General features: G+C 46.0%; 1 protein-coding gene across 1 annotated transcript in view; it reads right to left on the reverse strand.

The window, feature by feature from the left end:
* Positions 1-16316, reverse strand: part of prdm16 (PR domain containing 16) — a 33202-nt gene extending 16886 nt beyond the window's left edge. Inside the window, exons 1-7 of the mRNA XM_070444623.1 lie at positions 16177-16316; positions 10297-10399; positions 6779-6986; positions 6469-6634; positions 5813-5966; positions 3060-4719; positions 2227-2313 (exon numbers count right to left, since the gene is read on the reverse strand). Of these exons, the coding sequence (XP_070300724.1) occupies positions 2227-2313; positions 3060-4719; positions 5813-5966; positions 6469-6634; positions 6779-6986; positions 10297-10399; positions 16177-16302 (2504 nt within the window). The 5' untranslated portion in view covers positions 16303-16316. The remainder of the gene's footprint in view (positions 1-2226; positions 2314-3059; positions 4720-5812; positions 5967-6468; positions 6635-6778; positions 6987-10296; positions 10400-16176) is intronic.
* Positions 16317-22500: the final 6184 nt, after the last annotated feature.

Raw genomic sequence — 22500 nt, forward strand, 5'->3', positions numbered from 1 at the left:
GGGACCGCTGTGGGACCGCTGTGGGACCGCTGTGGGACCGCTGTGGGACCGCTGTGGGACCGCTGTGGGACCGCTGTGGGACCGCTGTGGGACCGTTGCGCAGGACTGGAGGGTTTCAGGAGTGGGTTTGTGGTAAATTCTCATAGAGCAACATGTTGGGACAAAATCAGATATCGATTCTAAAAATCTGCCTAAGAATTCAACTTGGTGACCAGTTTTCCCAATCTGTCTCTACCAGTCTATTCAATGACATAGATGAGCACATCTATGTTTAATCAATCAGATGCAGTCAGTCAGATTGATATTAAGATTACTTTATGTGTCAATTGCACACAATGTCCAACCGATATCTGACTTCCTATTTAACCCAACCCTCTGAAAGACACATACAGTTGAAGTCGGAAGTTTACATACACTTAGGTTGGAGTCATTAAAACTCGTTTTTCAACCACTCTACAAATGTCTTGTTAACAAACTATAGTTTTGGCAAGTCGGTTAGGACATCTACTTTGTGCATGACACAAGTAATTTTTTCCAACAATTGTTTACAGACAGATTCATTCAATTATAATTCACTGTATCACAATTCCTGTGGGTCAGACGTTTACATACACTAAGTTGACTGTGCCTTTAAACAGCTTGGAAAATTCCAGAAAATTATGTCATGGCTCTAAAGCTTCTGATAGGCTAATTGACAAACAATACTATGCAAGTGTAAACACCATGGGACCATGCAGCCGTYATAACGCTCAGGAAGGAGACACATTCTGTCTCCTAGAGATGAACGTACTTTGGTGCGAAAAGTGAAAATCAATCACAGAACAACAGCAAAGGAACCTTGTGAAGATGCTGGAGGAAACAGGTTCAAATGTATCAATATCCACAGTAAAACGAGTCCTATATCGACAAAACCTGAAAGGCGCTCAGCAAGGAAGAAGCCACTGCTCCAAAACCGCCATAAAAAAAACTGACTACAGTTTGCAACTGCACATGGGGACAAAGATCGTACTTTTTTGAGAAATGTCCTCTGGTCTGATGAAACAAAAATAGAACTGTTTGGCCATAATGACCATCGTTTTGCTTGGAGGAAAAGGGGGAGGCTTGCAAGCCGAAGAACACCATCCCAATCGTGAAGCACAGGGGTGGCAGCATCATGTTGTGGGGGTGCTTTGTGCAGGAGGGACTGGTGCACTTCATAAAATAGATGGCATCATGAGGAAGGACAATTATGTGGATATATTGAAGCAACATCTCAAGACATCAGTAAGGAAGTTAAAGCTTGGTCGCAAATGGGTCTTCCAAATGGACAATGACCCCAAGCATACTTCCAAAGTTGTGGCAAAATGGCTTAAGGACAACAAAGTCAAGGTATTGGAGTGGCCATCACAAAGCCCTGACCTCAATCCCATAGGAATTTGTGGGCAGAACTGAAAAAGCGTGTGCGAGCAAGGAGGCCAACAAAACTGAGCAGTTACCCAGCTCTGTCAGGAGAATGGGCCATCATATCACCCACTTATTGGGGAAGCTTGTGGAAGGCTACCCGAACATTTGACCCAAGTTAAAACAGTAAAGCAATGCTACCAAAATACTAATTGAAGTGTATGAAACTTCTGACCCAACGGAATGTCATGAAAGAAAAAGCTGAAATAATCCATCCTCTACTATTATTCAGCATTTCACATCTTAATAATAAAGTGGTGATCCGTAACCTACCTAAGACAGGGGAATTTTTACCAGATTAAATGTCAGGAATTGTGAACAACGAGTTTAGAATGTATTTGGCTCCACAAGTCGTATGTCAACATTGACTTCAAACTGACATATACATGTTGCAGAGGTTGGAGCAGGAGGCTTCAACACTGGACTCCGTGTGGAGCAGTTGCTGTGGGGTTTAGGTGTCTTCTGAAGGGCACAACGGCAGGCAATGGCATCTAGAACTTGACACTCGAAACCTCCGGTTGCAAGTTCACTTCCGACAAGATTTTTACCCGTCCAGACCGCGGGATTCGAACTGGCAAACCTCCAGTTGCTGGCTCACTTTCTAGCACCCTGCTACCTGTCTCTGTCTGCCTGGCAGCAGTGGGGCTTGCTGTGTGGTGTGGTGTGTGTGTGGTGTGTGTGTGTGTGTGTGGTGGTGTGTGTGTGTGTGTGTGTTGTGTGTGTGTGTGTGTGTGTGGTGTGTGTGTGTGTGGTGTGTGTGGTGTGTGGTGTGGTGTGTGTGTGTACCTGTGGAATGAAGAGCAGCGGGCGGGCCTCAGGTACTTCTCCTTCAGAGCTCCCACAGGGTCCAGTAACTTCCTCTTTTCCACCCTGCTGGACAGCAAGGACAAGGGTTACGTACGAAGGTCAGAGGTCAACTGGAAAGGTCGCACTGATTCACACTATACATGCCCATATAATGTATTATAATTTCATTTATACATTTTATGGACACAGTCTATTTTACAATAGTTTTATATTTGGTTTGTTTTAACTCTTGTCCTTCCTCAACCTCTCCCATATATATATGATGTCCATCTGGTTTGATTTCTATTTGCCATATCTTTCAAACTGTGCTCTTTCAAAAAAAATCTTAACCTTTATACGTTTTACGGACACAGTATGTTTTACATTGGTTATCTTGTTGTTATTAGTCCCACCCTTTAGCTCCATTCAACCCCTCCCATCTATCTTTTAACACCATCCAAATTGGATTTCTATTTGCCATATATTTCTCAACTGTGCTGTGATGTTTCACAAAAGCTCTGAACCTTTCCATTCTCATAGTTTCTACAGACTGAAAAAAAAAATTGTTGCTAAAAGCATTATTATATTATTGATCGATTGACTTCTCAGATCGCCCAGTAATGTGGGAGTGCATACTTAGTCGTTTGCTAGTGTGGATATTGCAACCTAGTCCTTTCCTCTTATCTCATGAGGGGAAAGGTTAAGTCTGAACACTGACATACAGATTTGGAGATATATATTATATTGAATATAGGTTCTAACATGAGTTTCAACTTGAGTTGGTTATCATACAGTGTCTGGTGAGGCCTCTGGTCTACTCGGGGCTGAAATACCTGTATATTGGGTCCATGAAGAAGGGTGAGGGCTTGGCGTAGTGCAGGGAGGGCTGCTGCTGGGGCGGCTGAGCCAGGGGCTGCTGTTGCTGGGGTAGCGGGGGCTGGAGGAGGGAGTGGCCCTGGGGGTGCTGGGCGTGGGAGTGCGGGTGGCTGCCGGGGTGCTCCTCCTTGCGGTGGTTCTTGCGGCTGGGCGGTTGCTCGGGGGCCACCATCCCGTTGTGTCCGTCCCGTCGGCGGCTGCCGATGCTCAGGTCCAGCGGCTGCTCCTCACCCCCGGGGAGAATGAGGGGGGCGTTGCTGCTACCGCTGGGTGGGGTCGGCTTGGCGGGGGCCGGTGGGGCCGGCTTGGCCTCCTTGGGCTTGGTGGTGAGGTCGAAGGGCGATGACTCTCCAGTGCCCGGGGCGGACATTTTGTGGGGTGTCGGATGCTGCTCACGAGGCGACTTGGGCTCAGCCTTGAAGAACATGCCGGGGTTGAGGGTGCCGGCCCGCTCTGCGAAGGGGTAGAGGGAGTGAGGGAAGTTGGGTAAGAACTGGAAGGGGAACATGGAATGGTAGGGCAGCGAGCCGATCTTCTTCTCCTGCAGGCCCATGAGGCCAGGGCCAAAGTACTTCTCTGCGATAGAGGCGATGGCCTTGATGGAGTCAGTGGCAGCGGCGCCCCCTGTGGTGGTGGGTGGCAGTGCCTGCTCCTCCGGAGGCGGGAAGAAGGAGTGCTGGGAGGCGCCGGAGAGGAAGGAGGGACGCTCACAGGCCAGGTTGCTCAAGCTGGACACTGCCGACACCGAGCCACTACTCACGTCGTCCGGCCGCCCATCCCTCTCTGCCCCCCTCGCCCCTCCAGCGCCCGCCGCCTTCCTCCTCTTGGCGCCGGTGCTCCGCTCCCGTTGTTCCCGCTCGCTCTCTGCGTCGCTGTCTAAGTCTGAACCCGAGGCGGTGCCGGTGGTGGTGTCCAGGTCGGTGCCGCTGGTGGTGTTGACGTCCTCCAGGTCACTGCCGTCCGACACCTCCGACATCTTGGCCTTGGCCTTGGCCTCGCTGTACGCCAGCCTATCCTTGTCCTCCCTCTCCTGGCTGCTGAGGAGACTACCGCCTCCATTGTTGTTGATAATGGAGCTGACCAGAGACAGTGGAGGCCCGTCCAGGGGGCTGCGGGGCAGCTTGCCCTCCTGAATCCCACCGTTGTTACTGTTGTTGCCCAGGGGGCTCTTCAGCATCGGGCTGGGGGGCAGTAAGGGCGGCCGGGGGTAGAGCGAGGGGGGGAAAAGGCCCGGGAAGCCGTGGGAGAGCGAGGGGAAACCATGCGGCCCAGGGGAGAAGGGAAGGCCGGCATGGGGGTGAGGGTGTGGCCGGGAGGGGAAGTAGTCGGGGAAGGCCAGGCCCGAGTGGTTGAGGCCCGGGTGGTGGTGGGGATGGTGGTGCTTGGACTTGGCCAGGATGGGGCTGCTGCTCATGGGGATGCCGGGAGCGAAAAGTCCCCCAGCAGGGCCGTAATGGTTCTTGCCCTCACAGAAGCGCCGGTGCTTGTTGAGGGAGGAGGTAGTGCTGAACATCTGGCCACAGTCCTTACACTTGATCTGGGTGCGGCAGTCGGCGTGCATGCGCTTGTGGCGGCACAGGTTGGAGAACTGCGTGTAGGACTTGTGGCACACCTCGCCTGGGGAGACACACAGCCCACATGGGCCTGGTTAAGCCCATTTAAACACTGTCACTAACTCAGAGTACCAAGTCAACAGTCTACACGGATACAACATTAGGCTACTTAGAGAAAAATACATGTACATCGCGCCTTCATTTTGTCTAAAGACTGTATATCTATACAAATCAGAAGTCGTACATGTTTTTGGTGAAATCCAGTGACAACAGTTTTCATCTTCATACTTATTGGCCATTGAATCACTATGACTGGCAACACACCTACCATATATCCACATGGGGCAATATACGGTTAAGCTGACTATTTTCACACTATGTTCTATGAAGTGTTGCTTGAATACATACTGTACGTATACATGTATATAGGCATATACACACATACGTGCACATGAGTACAAACAGAAATGCAAAGCAGAAAGTTGAGTGAGAGAAGAAGATATCATGGCTTCCAGCATCGTTCAATGGGGAGCTGAAGCAGATACTGTGGATCCACTTTTATCATATCAAATCTGCCCATGCCGTCGGTTAATTCGTTTTATATCACCCTCAGAGGGGGAAAAAACACACACAGAAGGAAAGAAACCAAAAAGGAACACACAAAGTACCACTTTTTTTGAAAGTCCCCCTAAAGATGCTCAACAAATTATCAATAAACTATTTTCAGTGACATATCAGCTGCAGAGGGACCATAGAGTTGAATAGAGGGCCCAACTCCTATCTGTACCATTGCAATTGCGCCCTCTATCCAATTCTAAGCTGGACTATCAAAATAAAGTGTGACCCATACAACAAAAAGAGAAGGAGAGTGAGAGGCACGGAGAGGGGGAAGGAGGAGGATAACAAAAACAAGCAAAAAAGGTAGGAAAAACGCAAAACAAAATGGCGGTTGAAAAAGGGATGGGGGTCATGGAATTGTCTCTGACCTATGGGATTGTGTCTGCTACTGTCACTGGCCCTGCCTGGGGTTGGAGAGAGACGGAGGGAGGAGGAAGAGGAGGATGAGGAGGAGGCCTTTGGACACGGGGAGGAGGTAGAACTAGATGTGGGTTGGCTAGGCCGTGGCGGCGGCGGGGGCGGTGGCGACTCAGACTTACAGATGAAGGGCTTGACACTGCTGTGAATGTGCTTGTGCTGCTTGAGGCCCGAGGAGGTGGCGAAGGTCTTGCCACACTCGGGGCAGGTGTGAGCGCGCGCTCCTACGTGCTGTGAGCGGATGTGACGCTGCAGGTTGCTGGGGTCCGTAAACACCTACGGGTAGGGGGGGGGGGGCCGGCACGTTTACATTGACACACACACATATGCATACGCACAGATATAAAGCAGTTATGGCCAGCGATCACAGTCATCTGATCACTGTAATAAATAGTAATGAGTAAAATGGATTTTACTGCCACCATACACAACACAAAACCTGACGATCTATCTCAGTCTATGCCAGCTGCCCATGAATGGCCTTGTTTCATTGATGGTGGTGACATTCACAAACAACTAACTTGATGGCCAGTCAACCAACAAGCTGAATAAACTGAAACAAGTAACATAAGTCATCTAACATAAACCGACATGATTAAGTTGGTACTAAGTTGTGTTTATGGTTGCCGACTTAATCATGACATCACACGATTACAACCAGGTGTTCCTACATACATACAGGATGGATTTTCTCCTCATTCAAGTCGCTACTGTAGCTAGTGTCAGCATTCACCAAGGTAGCGAAGGAGAAGAGCCAGTGTTTGAGTGCACAACTTACGTGCCGGGTGTGCTGTACCTTATCGCAGTTTTCACACTCGAACCGCTTTCCGCTGTCGTGGGACATCTGGTGACGGATGAGGTTGGACTTCCAGTTGAAGGCCTTGGGACACTGGTCACACTTGTATTCCCGCTCCTCTGTGTGCACGATCATGTGCTGGCCCAGACTGGACAGGGAACAGAAACACACACACACACACAGTCCTTTAGGATAATGATGATACTCCTCCAATCATTAGTGTAGAGGTGATTGTACCACTGTGTGTGTGTTCTCGCTGACGCACGTGTGTGTGTGTATGTATGTGCTGCACCTGTACTCGTTGGGGAAGATCTTCTCGCAATCCTTGCACTCATGGACGGGCTCGTGGTCGCTGTCGTCGCGCTCCTGCTTGAAGTCCTCGTTGCTGAGCGTGTCGAACAGCGAGCCGGCGCTGGCGCACGAGTACTTCTGGTGCCGCCGCAGCTCCAGGGCCGAGGTGAACAGCTCGTCACAGTCCTCGCAGCGGTACATCTGCTCGTCTGCAAAACAATACAACTTGATTTGTCCCAACTGTTTTATCGGATATGTGTCTTCTGGACAAAGACAAACAATACACACCTGCGAAAGGTAAAAGTCTGAGCAGGATAACTACATAGCTCCCCAGCCTATATCCATCGGTGATCCCAAACTGAACACACAACTATAAACAAGGCAAGAGCATCCAGAAATGTCTAGCATTCAAACTTGTATGAAAATAAATCTCAGGGTAGCCCATACCCCGCACTCTCCTGTCCAAGCTAATCAAGTGCATGTTCAAACGCTTAAAATAACCACTCTCCAATTGGTGTTGATGTAAAAGGAAAAATCTATTAAGAGTCAAATGTAGCCTGGGCTAGAGGGCTTTACACCTTAATTAACTCATAGCTGATTACTTTAAGTCCAGTAGTAGTGGCTGTTCTTTGGCTTTATAGCGAGCAAAGGAAACAATAGGCTACACATTTGTCATTGTTTTCCAGCATGATAGCCTTTGTAATACTTTTCCCAACCAAGGTCAAACCAATAACACTTGGAGGCAGGGGCTTTCAATGGCGGGTTCCTGACTTGGACGCCAAGTTCAACAACACAGGCCAAATTAGAGAGGGGGGAGGGGGAGTAGATGGTGGAAGTTGTCCAAGAAGAATGAGCCATGTGGGGTTAGGCTAGGTTGTCACCCACCCGTGGAGGTTTTAGAGCGCCAATCAACTCACGATGCCCGCTCTGCCATGACCCTAGTGGGCACTGCGTGAGGGCACCGGAGATCTCCCTAACACACCACACTGTAACTATTAGTCATCGAAAAGCTAAGCAGACAAGTTGATTCAAAATGACTTACAGTGCATGGCTCACCTGGTTTCTACTGTATGCCGCCATTTACTCAGCTGGCTATGTCTAGAGCCATTAAAAGGGCAGAAGTGTAGCAACAGAACTTTGTCTAAACATGTATTTGAACAAATGACCCTCCTGGTCTAGTCGTCCATTACTTCAAACTCAAACACTATGCATGCATAGCTGCCACCATAGCCACATAACTCATAACGGAGTGAGCGTTTTACTGTGTTCAATGTTCCATTCCAACCTAAAAACACCTCAGCGCCAAGCTATTTGGATGTGTCACCTTTGAAAGCTGCGACATGTTTCCATGAACAGGCTTATAAAGCGCTTATTGAGGCTTTATTACTTGTTTTATTACACCGAGGCTTTGTCAAATCAAACAGCACTTCAAGTAGGAACTGAAACGCGAGGAGGACTCGGCAGAACCGCACCTAGTCACCGGCTTCACCGCTAGATGACATTTGACTCGAGGCCTACAATGCCAGATAGGAGGCGTGCGGGGTGTTTAAGGCCGAAGAATAATTTGGCGCCATTATCTGTGTTCCATCAGTAACACTCCGGAATAGAGAGGAGGAATGTTGCGGAGGGAGGACGGTGAGAGCGCTCATAAATGGGAGACTAATAGCTTTCTGGGAGATGTAGGGGAACACAATTATGTGCAGTTTAGCGACTAATCTGGGAGCATGGGTGAGGTCTCGGGGGGCTCCTCAAGCCCCACTCCAAATTCCAGCTCCTATAAGCCAGCCGAAGAGTGGTGCAGCGCCAAGCTATTCCTCTCCCCTTCTTTTCTCTTGCGAACGCACACACACAGTCTACCTTTCCTTTTGTTACTAATTTGTTCATTCATTCTGCCTCTCCTCCATTTTCTATCTTTCACAAACTCTCGTAATGTCAGTGTCTTTCTTTTTATCTTGCTCTCTTTTAAAATCTCTCGCGTACGTCCCTTTCCTATCCTTTCACCCCCTCTCCTGTTCTGTTGGCAAAGAGATCTGAGGGAGGCTTTCGGAGAAAACATTTTGTGTGTTAGAACATCTATGGCTCACGAATACCTTGTTCTGTCTACGCCGTTTTTATAGTCCATGACAAGTAAAAACATAACCCCACTTCATTGCAAAAAGACCAAGATGTTCAAACGTCCAACTGAACTATGCTTTACCTCACCTGGATCAAATTGGAATTATGAAATAACGTTCTCTTTGACATGTAGCCTAGGCTACAAGATCATTTACAACAAGCACGATTGAAATGTCGTAGTCCTAAATTAATTGGAATGGCTCAAGACAATTTGCATGTTAGACAAAACCAAATTAATCCATAAAAATAAACAATAGGCCTACATGCCAAAATACGAAATCCGAAGTGTAGGGAGATCGCCATTCTGAAATTATAGAGATTTCTCAAAAACAAAGTCATTGGATTTCAGTTATTGTAAAATGACCCAGCATCAAATCTCATTGGCCACTAACGTCGTGTTTTACCTAACTATTCTGTCACTTTTTGACTTTAGGCTAATAAAACGTTTTTATCCCCATCACAAAACCCATTAATTCCAATAATATGCTACAGTATAGCCTATCTAATAGGTTAAGGCTATCCTATACTCATTCTAAAACAAGGTAAGTATGGCAAGGCCTACATCAAATCCTTCCCTACAAACATAATAGCCCTACATCAAATCCTTCCCTACAAACATAATAGGCCTACATCAAATCCTTCCCTACAAACATAATAGGCCTACTTGTCAAATCCTTCCCTACAAACGTTATTTATATTTCAAGAAATAGCCTCCATCATTTTATTAGCAATTGTTTTCACGCCTTTATAATATGTTCTACATCCCTCAGTGTTATAGTGACCGCTGTCATATGTAGGCCTAAGTCATTTTGGAAAGTGACACGTTTCGTTTTTTGCCCTAGAGAGCTGATTCAAATAACCAACTCATCATTAAGCTTTGATTATCACAATCAGCTGTGTAGTCCTAGGGTATGGGAAACCCTGGGCTAGACTAAAGCAATAGCCCGAGGATGGATGAGGACTGTGTTCATCATTGATGGGTGTATGGGATAGAAATCAGATCTATTTTCATGATAGGACACAAATCTCACTCAGAAAAAGGTATAAGATACTACTCTCTGAAGGGGACACACACAACCCGTGTGAATTTTGTCCAAAAATAATTATGACGTTTTGGATCTTCCTCAAGAAATCCATAGAAAGAGGTTATTTGGGGTACATATATTTGGCCTATGAAATCTGTATCTAMAATAATTATTAAAAGATTCAAAACGTCAATTATTTTGGCGGCTAAATTTACAACAAATTTGTCCTGAAGGTTAAATCCAAACGCAGCATCTTTAGCATATGTGAAAGATGGGTGTGAGTTTCTGAACTCTATAGCTGCATTGGCCAACAAAGCCGCGCAGGATGTTCGTTGAGAGTTTGTTTAAAATATGCGCTAATGATGCGCATTAATCTTACCTTCTAGGTTCGGTGCCATCGATCCCTCCGGGAAAAGTCCGTCCTTCATATACACCAGTAGCTCCTCCCCCACTTCAATATCCCTAATAGCTTTATAATAAATCTGTTAAAGAGAAAAGGGAGGGTGAGAAGGCGGTTAGGGACAGTATAGTCAACAAAAAAAGCTATAGTCTGTCATCAATAAATCAATTACTCTTCATTGCCGTCGATTTAATAGGCGTATTAATATCTTCATCTGTCAATATCGTTGTTGTTATTATTGTTATTAATGGAAACAACAATACAAATAATAATTTTGTATTAGGCCTATTTATGTAGGCCTAACCAAAAAAGGCTATTTGACAATTATCCYTACAGCCCAATTCGTTTATTTAATATTTAAATTGCTTGGCATATAAATGCATTTATAAATACGATTTCGTTTTTTTGTCTACTTTACAGCAATTGTTTATCATATAAACATGTGATAGTGATAGGCCTATTCATCGATGCACATTCATTATGATTGTTTCTAAAAATCGAAAGATTATTATTTATATATATTTAATAAAAAATTATAGGAGGCAATATTTTTTATTTTATTTACCACAATAATTAGGCTATCCAATGACGCTCTTCTTYTGGGTTTTAAAACTCCATAATAACTCATTGTTATTAGAATTCAGGCTGACTCCACGCGCAAAAAAATGGCCTAGAATATGTTGAATTCAATTTATTTTTATTATTTYTATTTCACCTTTATTTAACCAGGTAGGCWAGTTGAGAACAAGTTCTCATTTGCAACTGCGACCTGGYCAAGATAAAGCATAGCAATTCGACACATACAACAACACAGAGTTACACGTGGAATAAACAAAACATACAGTCAATAATACAGTAGAACATGAGAAAACAAAAAGTCTATATACAGTGAGTGCAATGAGCCAAATACAAGCATAATTTGGGATGTAAACAAAGATATAGTTCAAGTATATTTGAAGATTTCAAGATTGAAATAAACGGACCGTGTCTCGTAGGCTATTATTTTTTTTTAGAAAGGGACGCAGACAATGACACGAAATGCCACATCAAATACGAAATACCGGGAGTGCATTCATTTACAGAACAACTTGCWTGCATACCCGTGCGCAATTCAAATAATAAAAACATGTCTAAAACATGTAGGCCGACAGCTGATTTAATTTGAGCGACTAAAACAYAGAGGTTGCAATAAATGTGTGTTTTTGCTTGTTAAATCGAAAGAGCAACATAATTACACGATAAATGCAAAATAGGCCTAGGATCATGTTGAATTGAATAGGCAATGTGGCTGAATTATGAGCAAACATGTAGGCCCACAGTTATATACAATCACCAAGCAATGAACAATATACAGTACAAATACACTGAAAAGACCAGCCACAATGTGTGTTGTGCGGACGCATGGGGGCGCTCACCACCAATTTAAACAACAATTCATCCTCATGCAGGCCTTTACACAGCAAAACATTGCGAGAGKTAAAACACATTCACACAGAATAGTACAACTGTAGTAACTTCATCTAATACTTGATCGGCCCTATGCTATGTTATGACAGTACGGAGGTGTGCTTAGAGGCTAGGCCAAATATTCCTAATCACTGAGAAGGCACATTATTATCGTAATTATTATTATTATTATTTTGATTATTTTGTAGGCTATATTATTAGACTATTATTATTATTATTCATTTACACACTGGCAATTATGCGACAGACATGTTTATCTCTGACCTTGCTGTTCTCGGTGAGGTGGTAGAGTTGGGAAAGTTGCGCCGCGGTTCTTAGAGCTTCCAGTTGTAACAGCAGTTGAGTCCCGGTGGAGTTGGCAACACAACCCATAGTATCATTACAGGAACGAGGCCGTCAGGCCGGGGCTGGGGTGGCAGGCAGGGCCAGGGAGAGAGAGAGGAGGCAGGCGGCCAGTCAGGCTGCGGCGTGTCGTCCCTGGTTGGAGCTGAAGCCGCCACTCTCTAGTCTGTGTGAGCGCGTCTTTGATGATGAGGGGAGCGCTCTCTCATTAGGCTAGTGATTCCCTATTGCCCCATCGAGCGCCCGGAGTTATCCGAAGGCCACTCCTCCTCCCGTCCTTATCTCAGACCAAAGGATTGCCTGATCTGACTAGGAGACCCCTCCCCACAGCTCCGTCTCCGCTCTCACCACTAGATTCATCTATTATTGATGAAAATAATGTATCTAGCGGTCAAATACTTTTAAAAAACACACACCTGGGCGATAAAAAGCTGGTAGGTGAGGCGCACCTTAGTGGGTGTTTTAAAGGCTTTCGAAACAACGCTGAGCAAAGTGTTTTTAGTTCAGGCTTTAAACACAAGTCTCTACACCTGTTTTAACTTGTTATCTTTCACCAGATGCTTTTCACAGTTTGTGCAAGAGTACACATATTTGTGCCAAAGACGTAAACAAGGGCATGAAACATTTGGATACGTTCAAAATAATTGGTATCAACTGACCTTGTTATCATAAATGGAACCTGCTTGCTACATTGAATAAACGATTTATGTAATTGCAACGCGTGAGCCCTATTTAAACTCGCAATTGCCTGCAATAAAATATAGTGACATGGTTTACTATTAAACAGGCCTATGATAACTGTTTTGGAAACAATATTTAACAGTTATTTTATAAGCCTACATTTTTAAAGTAGGCTATACTATTAGCCTATATTATGTACACTTTTAAAATCCTACACCAAATACATTTTCTTCAATTGATTTAACCCTCTTATTTCTCTGATAATGTGTTATTTTTTTCTGACAAATTAAAMAATTCTCTCTCTTAATCAGCATTTTACAACCGAAAATTTGAGTGAAAAAATTATGTGAAGAATAGAGACATATATTAATGTTAAATAAAATCGTAGTTAATAATGTGTGTAAATACAAAATGTCGACATACAAATACTGTCACAGTCATCAGGTTGTTGCTACAACAATACCCACAAAATATCGTAGCTTTTTTACAAGGTATCACTGCAAAGACAGTAAAGATTTACATGAACAACTCAAAATAGGTTTTATAATTATTCCCGGAAATGAAGCTGAGCCATGTCATGGGTATAGTCTTTTTGAAGCCGTCTGTGTGATGTATTGTGATATGAGCTGTCTCTCTTGACAGTACTGGCCTGACAGCTCTCAGACAAATCTTGACCTCTCCCCATTTCTTTCGAGTGTCCAGGGGACAGATACAACATCCATCAATGCCATTAGGGTCCAGAATAATCCCCCACTGTCCCCCTCAAGCACACGCACACATGCACGTGCGCGCACACACACACACACACACACACACACACACACACACACACACACACACACACACACACACACAACGGCCTATTTATCACAAGGGAGTGTGTGATCAAAGCAGAGAGAAATGGGAGATCAAACAGCATGGGGTGTAGGGGGGCCTTGTCCTCTTGAGACACAAAAGACAAGGACCGTGTGACAAGAGGGTGGACATGCTTGATGCTTCTGCTCTTCAGCGAGCTGTGTAGCCTACGTTTACCATCCGAGAGAGAACACCACTCTGTGTATGAGGACAGGCTTTGGCTATGGGGAAACAGGCCTCCTGTAATTCTGTGACCTTGCATTTCGTAGATGGAAACACTATTAGGATGCGGATGCTCCTGCACAAGCTTTCGGCTCTGTCCCTCTTTTCCCCAACGAACACACACCACACACAGGCTGCACCCGACACCACACCACACACACACCATGCACACACACACACACACACACACACACACACACACACACACACACACACACACACACACACACGCTAATTGCCTAACTGGCTTCCTTCATTTGCTTAACCTTCAGGTTAGGAACCTGCATATTGATTTAGAATAAATTTTGTGTGTGTGTGTGTGTGTGCTCTCCTTGGCGTAGCGAGCAGAAGGAGCTGGCAGGACTCAGTGCGTACTTGATGTTGTTATGACAAACTGCTTAAGAGCATCTTGAGAAATGAGGGCTGAGGGGTTCAGAGGTCAATGGGCTCTCTGAATGGCTGGGCCTATTGAGGAAGGAAGCCCCCTCCCTATCTGTGCAGCTTCATCCTTACTACTAGACGGACATGCACTCACACACACACACGCACACACATGCACACACACGTCATTTCACAATCAATTAATTGAACAGGGAAATGGACACTCATTCATTCACACTTAGGTCAATATTGACGACCATTAAAGCATTTTTCTCATTCCCTGAAAGAAAGTAAATTATTTGGACATGCACTGAAATGTATGAAATCATTTCAAAACGCGGTACTGCCCTAATTGTTTAAATATACATGATTATCCATGTATTTTCTGATACACTACAACATTAATGACATATGAGTAAACGGGTAAATAAATGATCTACTGGTGTTTTAAAATGTTACCGAAGGATTCAAATTTGCTTGTCGTGAGCATATTTCCATAAACTCATGCATTGTGCATGCTGAAAAAAACAGCAAAGTACAAAGTTTGATAAATTATGCATTTTTGCATTGTGTATGTGTGTGGTGTTTGTAAATAAATTATAAGGTTGTGCCCGCGAGCCACTAGACAAAACAAGGCCTCGCAAACAAAAGCAAAGCAGCCCACTGAGTACAAACAACTAAGAAATGATCCTAGGTCCAAAACGAACCATTGGATCTGGGACATGCCCAACTCCCAGATATGGATGTAAGACCCGTTTGTTCTTTGATTCTGGCTGGGTCTAAAAAGACACCCTATTCACTATAAAGTGCACTACTTGTGACCAGAGCCCAATGCTCTATATAGGGAATAGGGTGCCTTTTCAGACTGTGTTTGGGGTAGCAGGAGACATTGATGTGAAAATCTGACCAGGATTAGAGCCTATAGCATACCCAGCTATTCTGGAAGGCCCCCAATGGTGTCTCATATGTCACCGTCAGAATGGACACACCAGTACAAGGGACAGAGACAAGGACGGGGGTGGACAAGCTCGGACAACGAGAACCAATTGTAAAACAGGAAATCATTATTGTTTGATTTATATACACTGTACGTGCATGAAACTAGACAAGGCACTTCTGGCAAACAAGCCAATGTATTCCTTAAAAAATATATCCTTCCTCCTAGCACAGATATACTGTGTACTTGACATGTTAGGTTCTTTGTATGCTGATAGTTGCATAGGGTAGAGCACCTTTAAGGAGAGAGCGTACGACTGGCGACATAAGCGGCACCCAGATATTGGGGTTAGGCTCAGCTGGGTTTTATGACCAAGTGAGTGGTAGAGTGTGGGCATTCCTCCAAGAGTGTTCCATTTCCAGGTTTCCTTTTTGGACGGGCAGAGGTCGTGGCTGGCTTCCAGAGAAGGACCCGGAGAGATTAGGAGACGCGGGCGTGTCAGCGTATTATTATGACCCAGAGTGATTACGAGACGCAGGTGTGTCGGTGTATTATTGTTCTACCTCTTAACATGAGTCACTTCCTCAGCGAGGCACTCACGTACCAGCCTTGGACACACAATAGAGCCATTCTTTTACTCATCATGCGCACACCGCTTACTTAGACGAACACAGACACACACACACGCACACTAACAATGACAWGCACACACACGCACGCAGACTCATAGTCCACTGTTCTTCCCACTGGGTGGGTAGGAAGAAAGACAATAGCCACAAGTCTCTGACACTGCCATGTGTTAGCTGCTTCTAAACTCCTCCCCCAACCACTAAACCCTGGCAGCTGATAGGAGGAGGGAGGTGCCACACCGCCCCAAACACTAAACTCTGGCAGCTGATAGGAGGAGGGAGGTGCCACTCACAGCCCACCCACTAAACCCTGGCAGCCCATAGAAGGAAGGAGGCGCCACTCACCTGGTCTCCACTGAGGTGACACGCCGCCAGGTTCTGCTCCTCGAAGGAGGGGGCGGTGCGTACGTACTTGAGCCAGCTCCCGCCAGCCTCCGAGCCTTCGTCCAGGCAGAACTTGACGTTTCCCATCTCATCCACCACCTGTTGGAGAACAAAGAGGTCAGAGGTGAACCTGTTTTAAAAGCCAGCACACACAGAGCTAAGCCTCTATCTTCTCAAGTATGTGTGTGTGTGTGTGAATTTCATCTCTTTAGTCACCATCATATCAAAGTTGCCTGAATTACCATGGGCAAAGCAGATAATACCAGAAAGTTTCACATCCCTCAAACCATTGGATCCAAAGAGGGTTATTTTGACTATTTGTCCCTTTTAAGGGACATTTTGGATTTTCTCAACACTGTGTGTGTGTGTGTGTGTGTGTCCATATCTGTCAGTAGACAGAACATTATCTGCCAAGGGCCCCTAACCTTGTCGCTCCTCCGAGCAGCGAGAGGAAAGGGGGAAAGGAGGGAGGAGGGGAAGGTCGAGAAAACTGCGGCTTCTTTCACTTGTCTAAAGACTTTCTTTGGCACATATTGATCACCCTTTGTAACCCCTGGGCCGCCCCGGGAACGAGGGAGCAGTTTCAGGTTACCCCTTAGACAGATGAGAGGAGACGGAGGAAAGGAGGAGGAGAGGAAAGAAGAGAGGCTCATTGTGGGGCAGAAATTAAGTGAAGAAACCAGGGAGTTGATCGCGAGCTGCCACCATTTTATTTATTTACTGCTGGAGGAAAATGAACCTCTCTGCTCTAGACGAGGAGCACACCACACATACTTCAAAACTGCTGCRCCATGATTGCTGCTAAGCACACAAGACTGAGAAGTTCAGCCACTAAAATCAAAGATTTCTGAGGGAGGCTCAGCAAATATTACAGGATACATGTCCAATATCAACTTTCTCACTAAAATGTGAACATATTGGGCATAGTATGACTGGGCATAAACTATTGCAAAACGAGAACAACCAAAGGGCACTGAGTGAATGATACACTGACGAAGGCCTGGTGGTACTAGACAAGAGTCCAAATGAAAACAAGATCAATGTAGTGGTAGTAGCTTGGTGGGACAATGGTTCTCGCTGGTGGCAAATAAGACTATGACAGTTTATAGAGAGTGTGAAGAGTGTCTGAAGGCTCCAAGGTAGTGTTCRTTAGGCACCAAATRRAAGAAAACAGACTGAAACAGGGAGGGACAACATGGACTTGTCCAATACGAAAAGCACATTTTCGTTTCCATTTGCGAAACGCTTTAAAACAGTTTCCGTTGCCTGCCCGAATGAACACGACCCAGGTGTCTGTCTGCTAACCTATGCCCTCAGAAGAGAAAATCTCACAGCTCTGCTCCTCCACAAAGCTCTATAGAAGATCTCATTTCTCCTGGTGGAGTATTCTGGTGGAACTGATACTCTGTTGGTCGCTGGGCAGATCCTCTGGGGGCTGAGACGAGACAGGGCTGGYTAGGGCTTCTCATTGCTGGCTCATAATCAGCCTCCTCTCACCTCAACTTCTACCTCTCTGGTTCTTTTATATTGCAACCCAATCTCATGGTTTTACTAGTAACATATTTACGTTTTGGCCTTTTGAGTTGGTTGTAGGATATTTACGTTTCTGGTCTAACCTTCCCAGTTGAATTCTACGGTTACAGTTAAAAAAAATTTTTTATCTGACTTTCCAACAGAACATTTACAGGCTTGCTCGATTCTGTTGCTCGTAAACTCTGAATGGTCTTCTTGGTCAGGGAGTGAGCGAGTGCAGAAGGTGTGGTGTCGGTGAAGGGAAGGTGTGGTGTTTTGTGAGTAAATATGGAAATAGCGGGTCTGGTCCGAGGTGAGAAGGCCGGTTCATGTTCGCACACGGTTCTGGTGAGCGCGGTGCACTAACTAAACATAAGTGTGCCCCAAAGTTGCAGCTGTGCCTCACACTATGGCGTTGTGGTGAGCCCGTGGGGAGAAGGAGTGTTAGGTTACTCCACTACTAACTTGCTTGGAGATAACAAAGCCTTTTAGCTCTAAAAATAATGAGACAGCGCCTASGCACATGTAGCATGTAGCATGTAGCACCTCAGGTCTTTAACATCAATAATAACCTGTGGTTGCCTCGCATGCAAGTACATTGGCCTGATTGTGACAGTGAGTTACAGTAAGATACTGATTGTGCGAGAGGTTTCCTTTCCACGCGAACAGTCTTGTCCTTCAGCGCTTTACTGGAAACATGCTGAGTTGATTAGCTCGACTGCTCCGACTGGACTATTTTTGTCGTCCATGTTTTAAGCGATTAGCTAGCCATACTCAATGTCAACTTGAAAAAGAGTTCCTTTGATACACTGTCCTCTACACTGAGCTCACAGAGAATACCTCAGGACTTAATTCTCTTCCCACTCTGCAGCGGACAACATAGTAAAACAGTGATCTACTGCCGCCGCCGTTTATACGTTAAGCAGTCCGAAATGATGCAGTCCAGACCCTTTATTTTATGTGTGAAAACAGTCCCTGAAAACTAACCAGGCATAGAGGCGAAATTATCCCCTTTAAAAAAAAGCGAAAAGAGCCAATGTCTTGCGCAGGTTCAAGTCAGAGTGCACTTGTCCCAGCGCCTGTTGGGAGCTCAAACACGGGTATTGTACATGTTTTATGAACAGATGGGGAACAGCTTCGGCTGAGGCGAGCGATGTAGAGGGGTGGGTGCGGTGGAATTGCAGGGGCGCTCCTGACCAGGCTTTACACATTGAGCACACATAACCTCCACCCCCACACACACCTTGCAAGGTAGCAGTCCTGGCTGTGGGCTCTAGAGCTGCATGTTAGTGTGTCGGGGGGGGGGGGGGGGGGGGGCTGCGAACACTCTATATGCAGGGTGGCCCTGATTTATGAGGCCTCAAATGAGGTGCAACAGAGACAGAAACCCTACTCCAGACTGTTCTTTATTTACCTTCTATTCTTCTCCTCTTGAGAAGCGAGGGCCACATGTGACATCGTAAACACCAGCCTGAGCAGAGACCACACCCTGCCCACCACTCCGGCTAAGGTACAACCAGCACGTGTGCACCACAGCCAACAGACAGACAGACAGAACGGACAGACGGACAGACCACATACACACACACACCATTCCCCGTTTTAGGGGGTTAAATACCAGGGTCCTTCCCAAAGTCTACTTAGCTGTGTTAAGAAGTGCCCTTTATATAAGGCCAATTAATTGAACAGGTGTGGTGTGTGGAGCTGATCTGCCTGAGAGGCTGGTGGCGAGTGGTGTGTGGTGGTGTGTGTGTGTGTGTGTGTGTGTGTGTGTGTGTGTGTGTGTGTGTGTGTGTGTGTGTGTGTTGTGTTGTGTGTGTGTGGTGTGTGTGTGTGTGTGTGTGTGTGTGTGTGTGTGTGGTGTGTGTGTGTTGTTGTGTTGGTGGGTGGGAACGACAGGAGGTTGGTGGCACCTAATTGGGGAGGACGGGCTCGTGGTAATGGCTGGGGCGGAATAGGTGGAACGGTATCAAATACATTTATTATGAGCCGTCCTCCCCTCAGCAGCCTCCACTGGTGTTGACAGTTGTGAGGTTGTGAAGGTTAAGCTGACTATATGCAAGTCGTTTTTAGAGTTTTAGCTGGACCACAGTGTGTCTTTGCATGTCTTTGCCTTGAACCAAACACTACAACTATACAGTTCCACTACGGCAACATGTCAACCTCCCTCAGATGACTACATTGTACACTCTCCTCACCTCCTACCAAACAGTTAGCGCAGGAACCCCAAATAATCCACCAATGAAAGGGCCCTTCACACCGTCTTCTGTGTGTGGGTGTACGTGCGTGTATCTCTGTCCGTCTGTGTGTGTGTGTGTGGGGGGGGGGTACCCAAGGCTGGACCCTTTGGCATAGGAACAGAGCCTCAGAGTCCTATCTAGGTAATACAAAATAAGGTTCACTGAGTAGATTTTACATGAAGAGAGAGATCCACTCAAGTACAATGATGAGCCTGAAGTAAGGAAGGGAGACAATGATACATTTGCAAAAGATTTGAACAATAACACAGACTCCGAGTGGACAGGAAATTGGGACCAATGCAACAGGAAGGGGTGATAAGAGGGCTCCCGGGTGCGACGCGTATACGGGTCCCCRGCAAACAAAGACAGGAACCTTTGACAGCTTGTAGTCTTAATGGATGTGTGGGCAGTCATGCAGGCCTCGTGGCTGTCAGTCTGTCAGTCCTGCTTGATGGACGTGTGGTATAAGGGAGGAATTACCAGCAAAGTGTCACCTGTGGGGGACGCGATGGATGAGAAGTTTGAGCTACTTCTGAAATGGCACCCTATTCACTAAACAGTGCCCTACGTTTGAAACGAAACAAAATGAAGCCTGATTTGTGAACAAAGTTGACATTTCACAGAAGGATAAGAAAGTGGTCCACATGTTCAGTAGGTAATGTGTGATATACTGCAAACTAGCACATTTCTCATAGATTGGGTGTTATTTAGGATATGTAGGACTTGGGATCTTAGTGCCTTGTTGGCTTGTCTGAGGATGAGAACACACATCCAGGTCTACATTGTGTGTGTGTGTGTGTGTGTGTGTGTGTGTGTGTGTGTGTGTGGTGTGGTGTTGTGGTGTGTGTGTGTGTGTGTGTGTGTGTGTGTGTGTGTGTGTGTGTGTGTGTGTGTGTGTGTGTGGTGTGTGTGTGTGTGTGTGTGTGTGTGTGTGGTGGTGTTGAGAGAGAGTAGAGAGTGTGTTTGGTTAAGTTCTCTTACCTGCTGTGAATCTGACGGCTTAGCGAGGCTCTGGGTGTAATCGATGAGAAAGACCCGTGCTGTGGTTACCAGGGTGCGCTCTGTGTGTGTGTGTGTGTGTGAGAGAAGAGAGAGTGTGTCTGTCTGGCTGAGTGTGTATTTCTATGTGTGTGTGTGTGTGTGTGGTATGTGTGTGTGTGTGTGTGTGGTGTGTGTGTGTGTGTGTGTGTGTGTGTTGTGTGTGTGTGTGTGTGTGTGTGTGTGTGTGTGTGTGTGTGTAAGGGAGGCCTGCGGTGGTCTCTCCAAACCCAAACCACATTGCGGAGAGATTGTTCAGATTTGATGGGGGGAGGTGGGGGGGTCAAGAGGGTGCACAAAGACACAACCATATCTGTAACATTACACCTCAAACTGAGACATGATTGTTTCTGTGTGTGTGTGTGTGTGTTTCTGTGTGTGTGTGTGTTTCTGTGTGTGTGTGTGTTTCTGTGTGTGTGAGTGAGTGAAAGAGAGTGAGAGAGAGTAAGAGTGTATATGTGTTCATGCGCTGTGTGTGTGTGTGTGTGGTGTGTGTGTGTGTGTGTGTGTGTGTGTGTGTGTGTGTTGTGTGTGTGTGTGTGTGTGTATATCTAGCAGCCATGCCTTTCTGATTTCAGCAGGAGCACTATCCATGGTGTGAATAGCACCGAACACACCAACAGGAAACGAAGCAGCCCTTAAAAAACAACAGCCTCAAAACTCCCTTAATGTCACCAGCAAGTCCTTTCAAGACTCGAGAGAATGAACAGAAAGAAACCAAGAAACCCTTTCTCAGCCAGGAATGCCCACTGCCCAGCTTTCAGGACCCACATGTTCTCCCAGTTTGTCAACATACACCACGCCCGTTGAAAGGTTTCCTTGTAAAGAGCGTTGCCGCTTGGGAAAACAGGAAGCGTTTGCTAACACAACCTGAGGAGAGCGGTACAGGCAGTACAATAGTGTTGTGGCAGCTACTGTGGCCCTATCTGGTTTACGTATTCGTATCCTGGGGAAGTCGGCCTACAACAGGGGCTCCTCAGCGGAGCCCGGGGGAAGCTTGGGAGGAGGAGGGAGTCAGATGATAAACTTCTCTCTCTCCATCTCTCTCTTCGTTTATTGTTGTTTCTGCTTCGGGAGACGCCAGCCCACAACAAACACAGATTTAGCTGGCTTTCAGGGAAGGGTGTGTGGTGTTTTGTTGTGTGTGTGTGTGTGTGTGTGTGTGTGTGTGTGTGTGTGTGTGTGTGTGTGTGTGAGTGTGTGTGTGTGTGTGTTAGTGTGTGTGTTGTGTGTGTGTGTGTGTGTGTGTGTTGTAACAAAAAGTCTGCATGTTAGGGTTTACATGTGCGCGCGTGTATCACTGCCTGACTGCCTATAGGCATACCTCCGTCTAGATTTCAAAGCCCTCTAACCTATTTACATGCACTGATCACTGATATGGATTGACATTTCGTATAGCCAGAACAGACTAGGCAGGCGAGAGAAAATAGAGAGAGAGAAATAGAGAGAGAGAAATAGAGAGAAAGAGGGTGGAGAGAAGAGAGAGAAGAGAGAG

This window comes from Salvelinus sp. IW2-2015, linkage group LG7 (genome assembly GCF_002910315.2).
Source record: "Salvelinus sp. IW2-2015 linkage group LG7, ASM291031v2, whole genome shotgun sequence".
Classification (NCBI taxonomy): Eukaryota; Metazoa; Chordata; class Actinopteri; order Salmoniformes; family Salmonidae; genus Salvelinus; species Salvelinus sp. IW2-2015.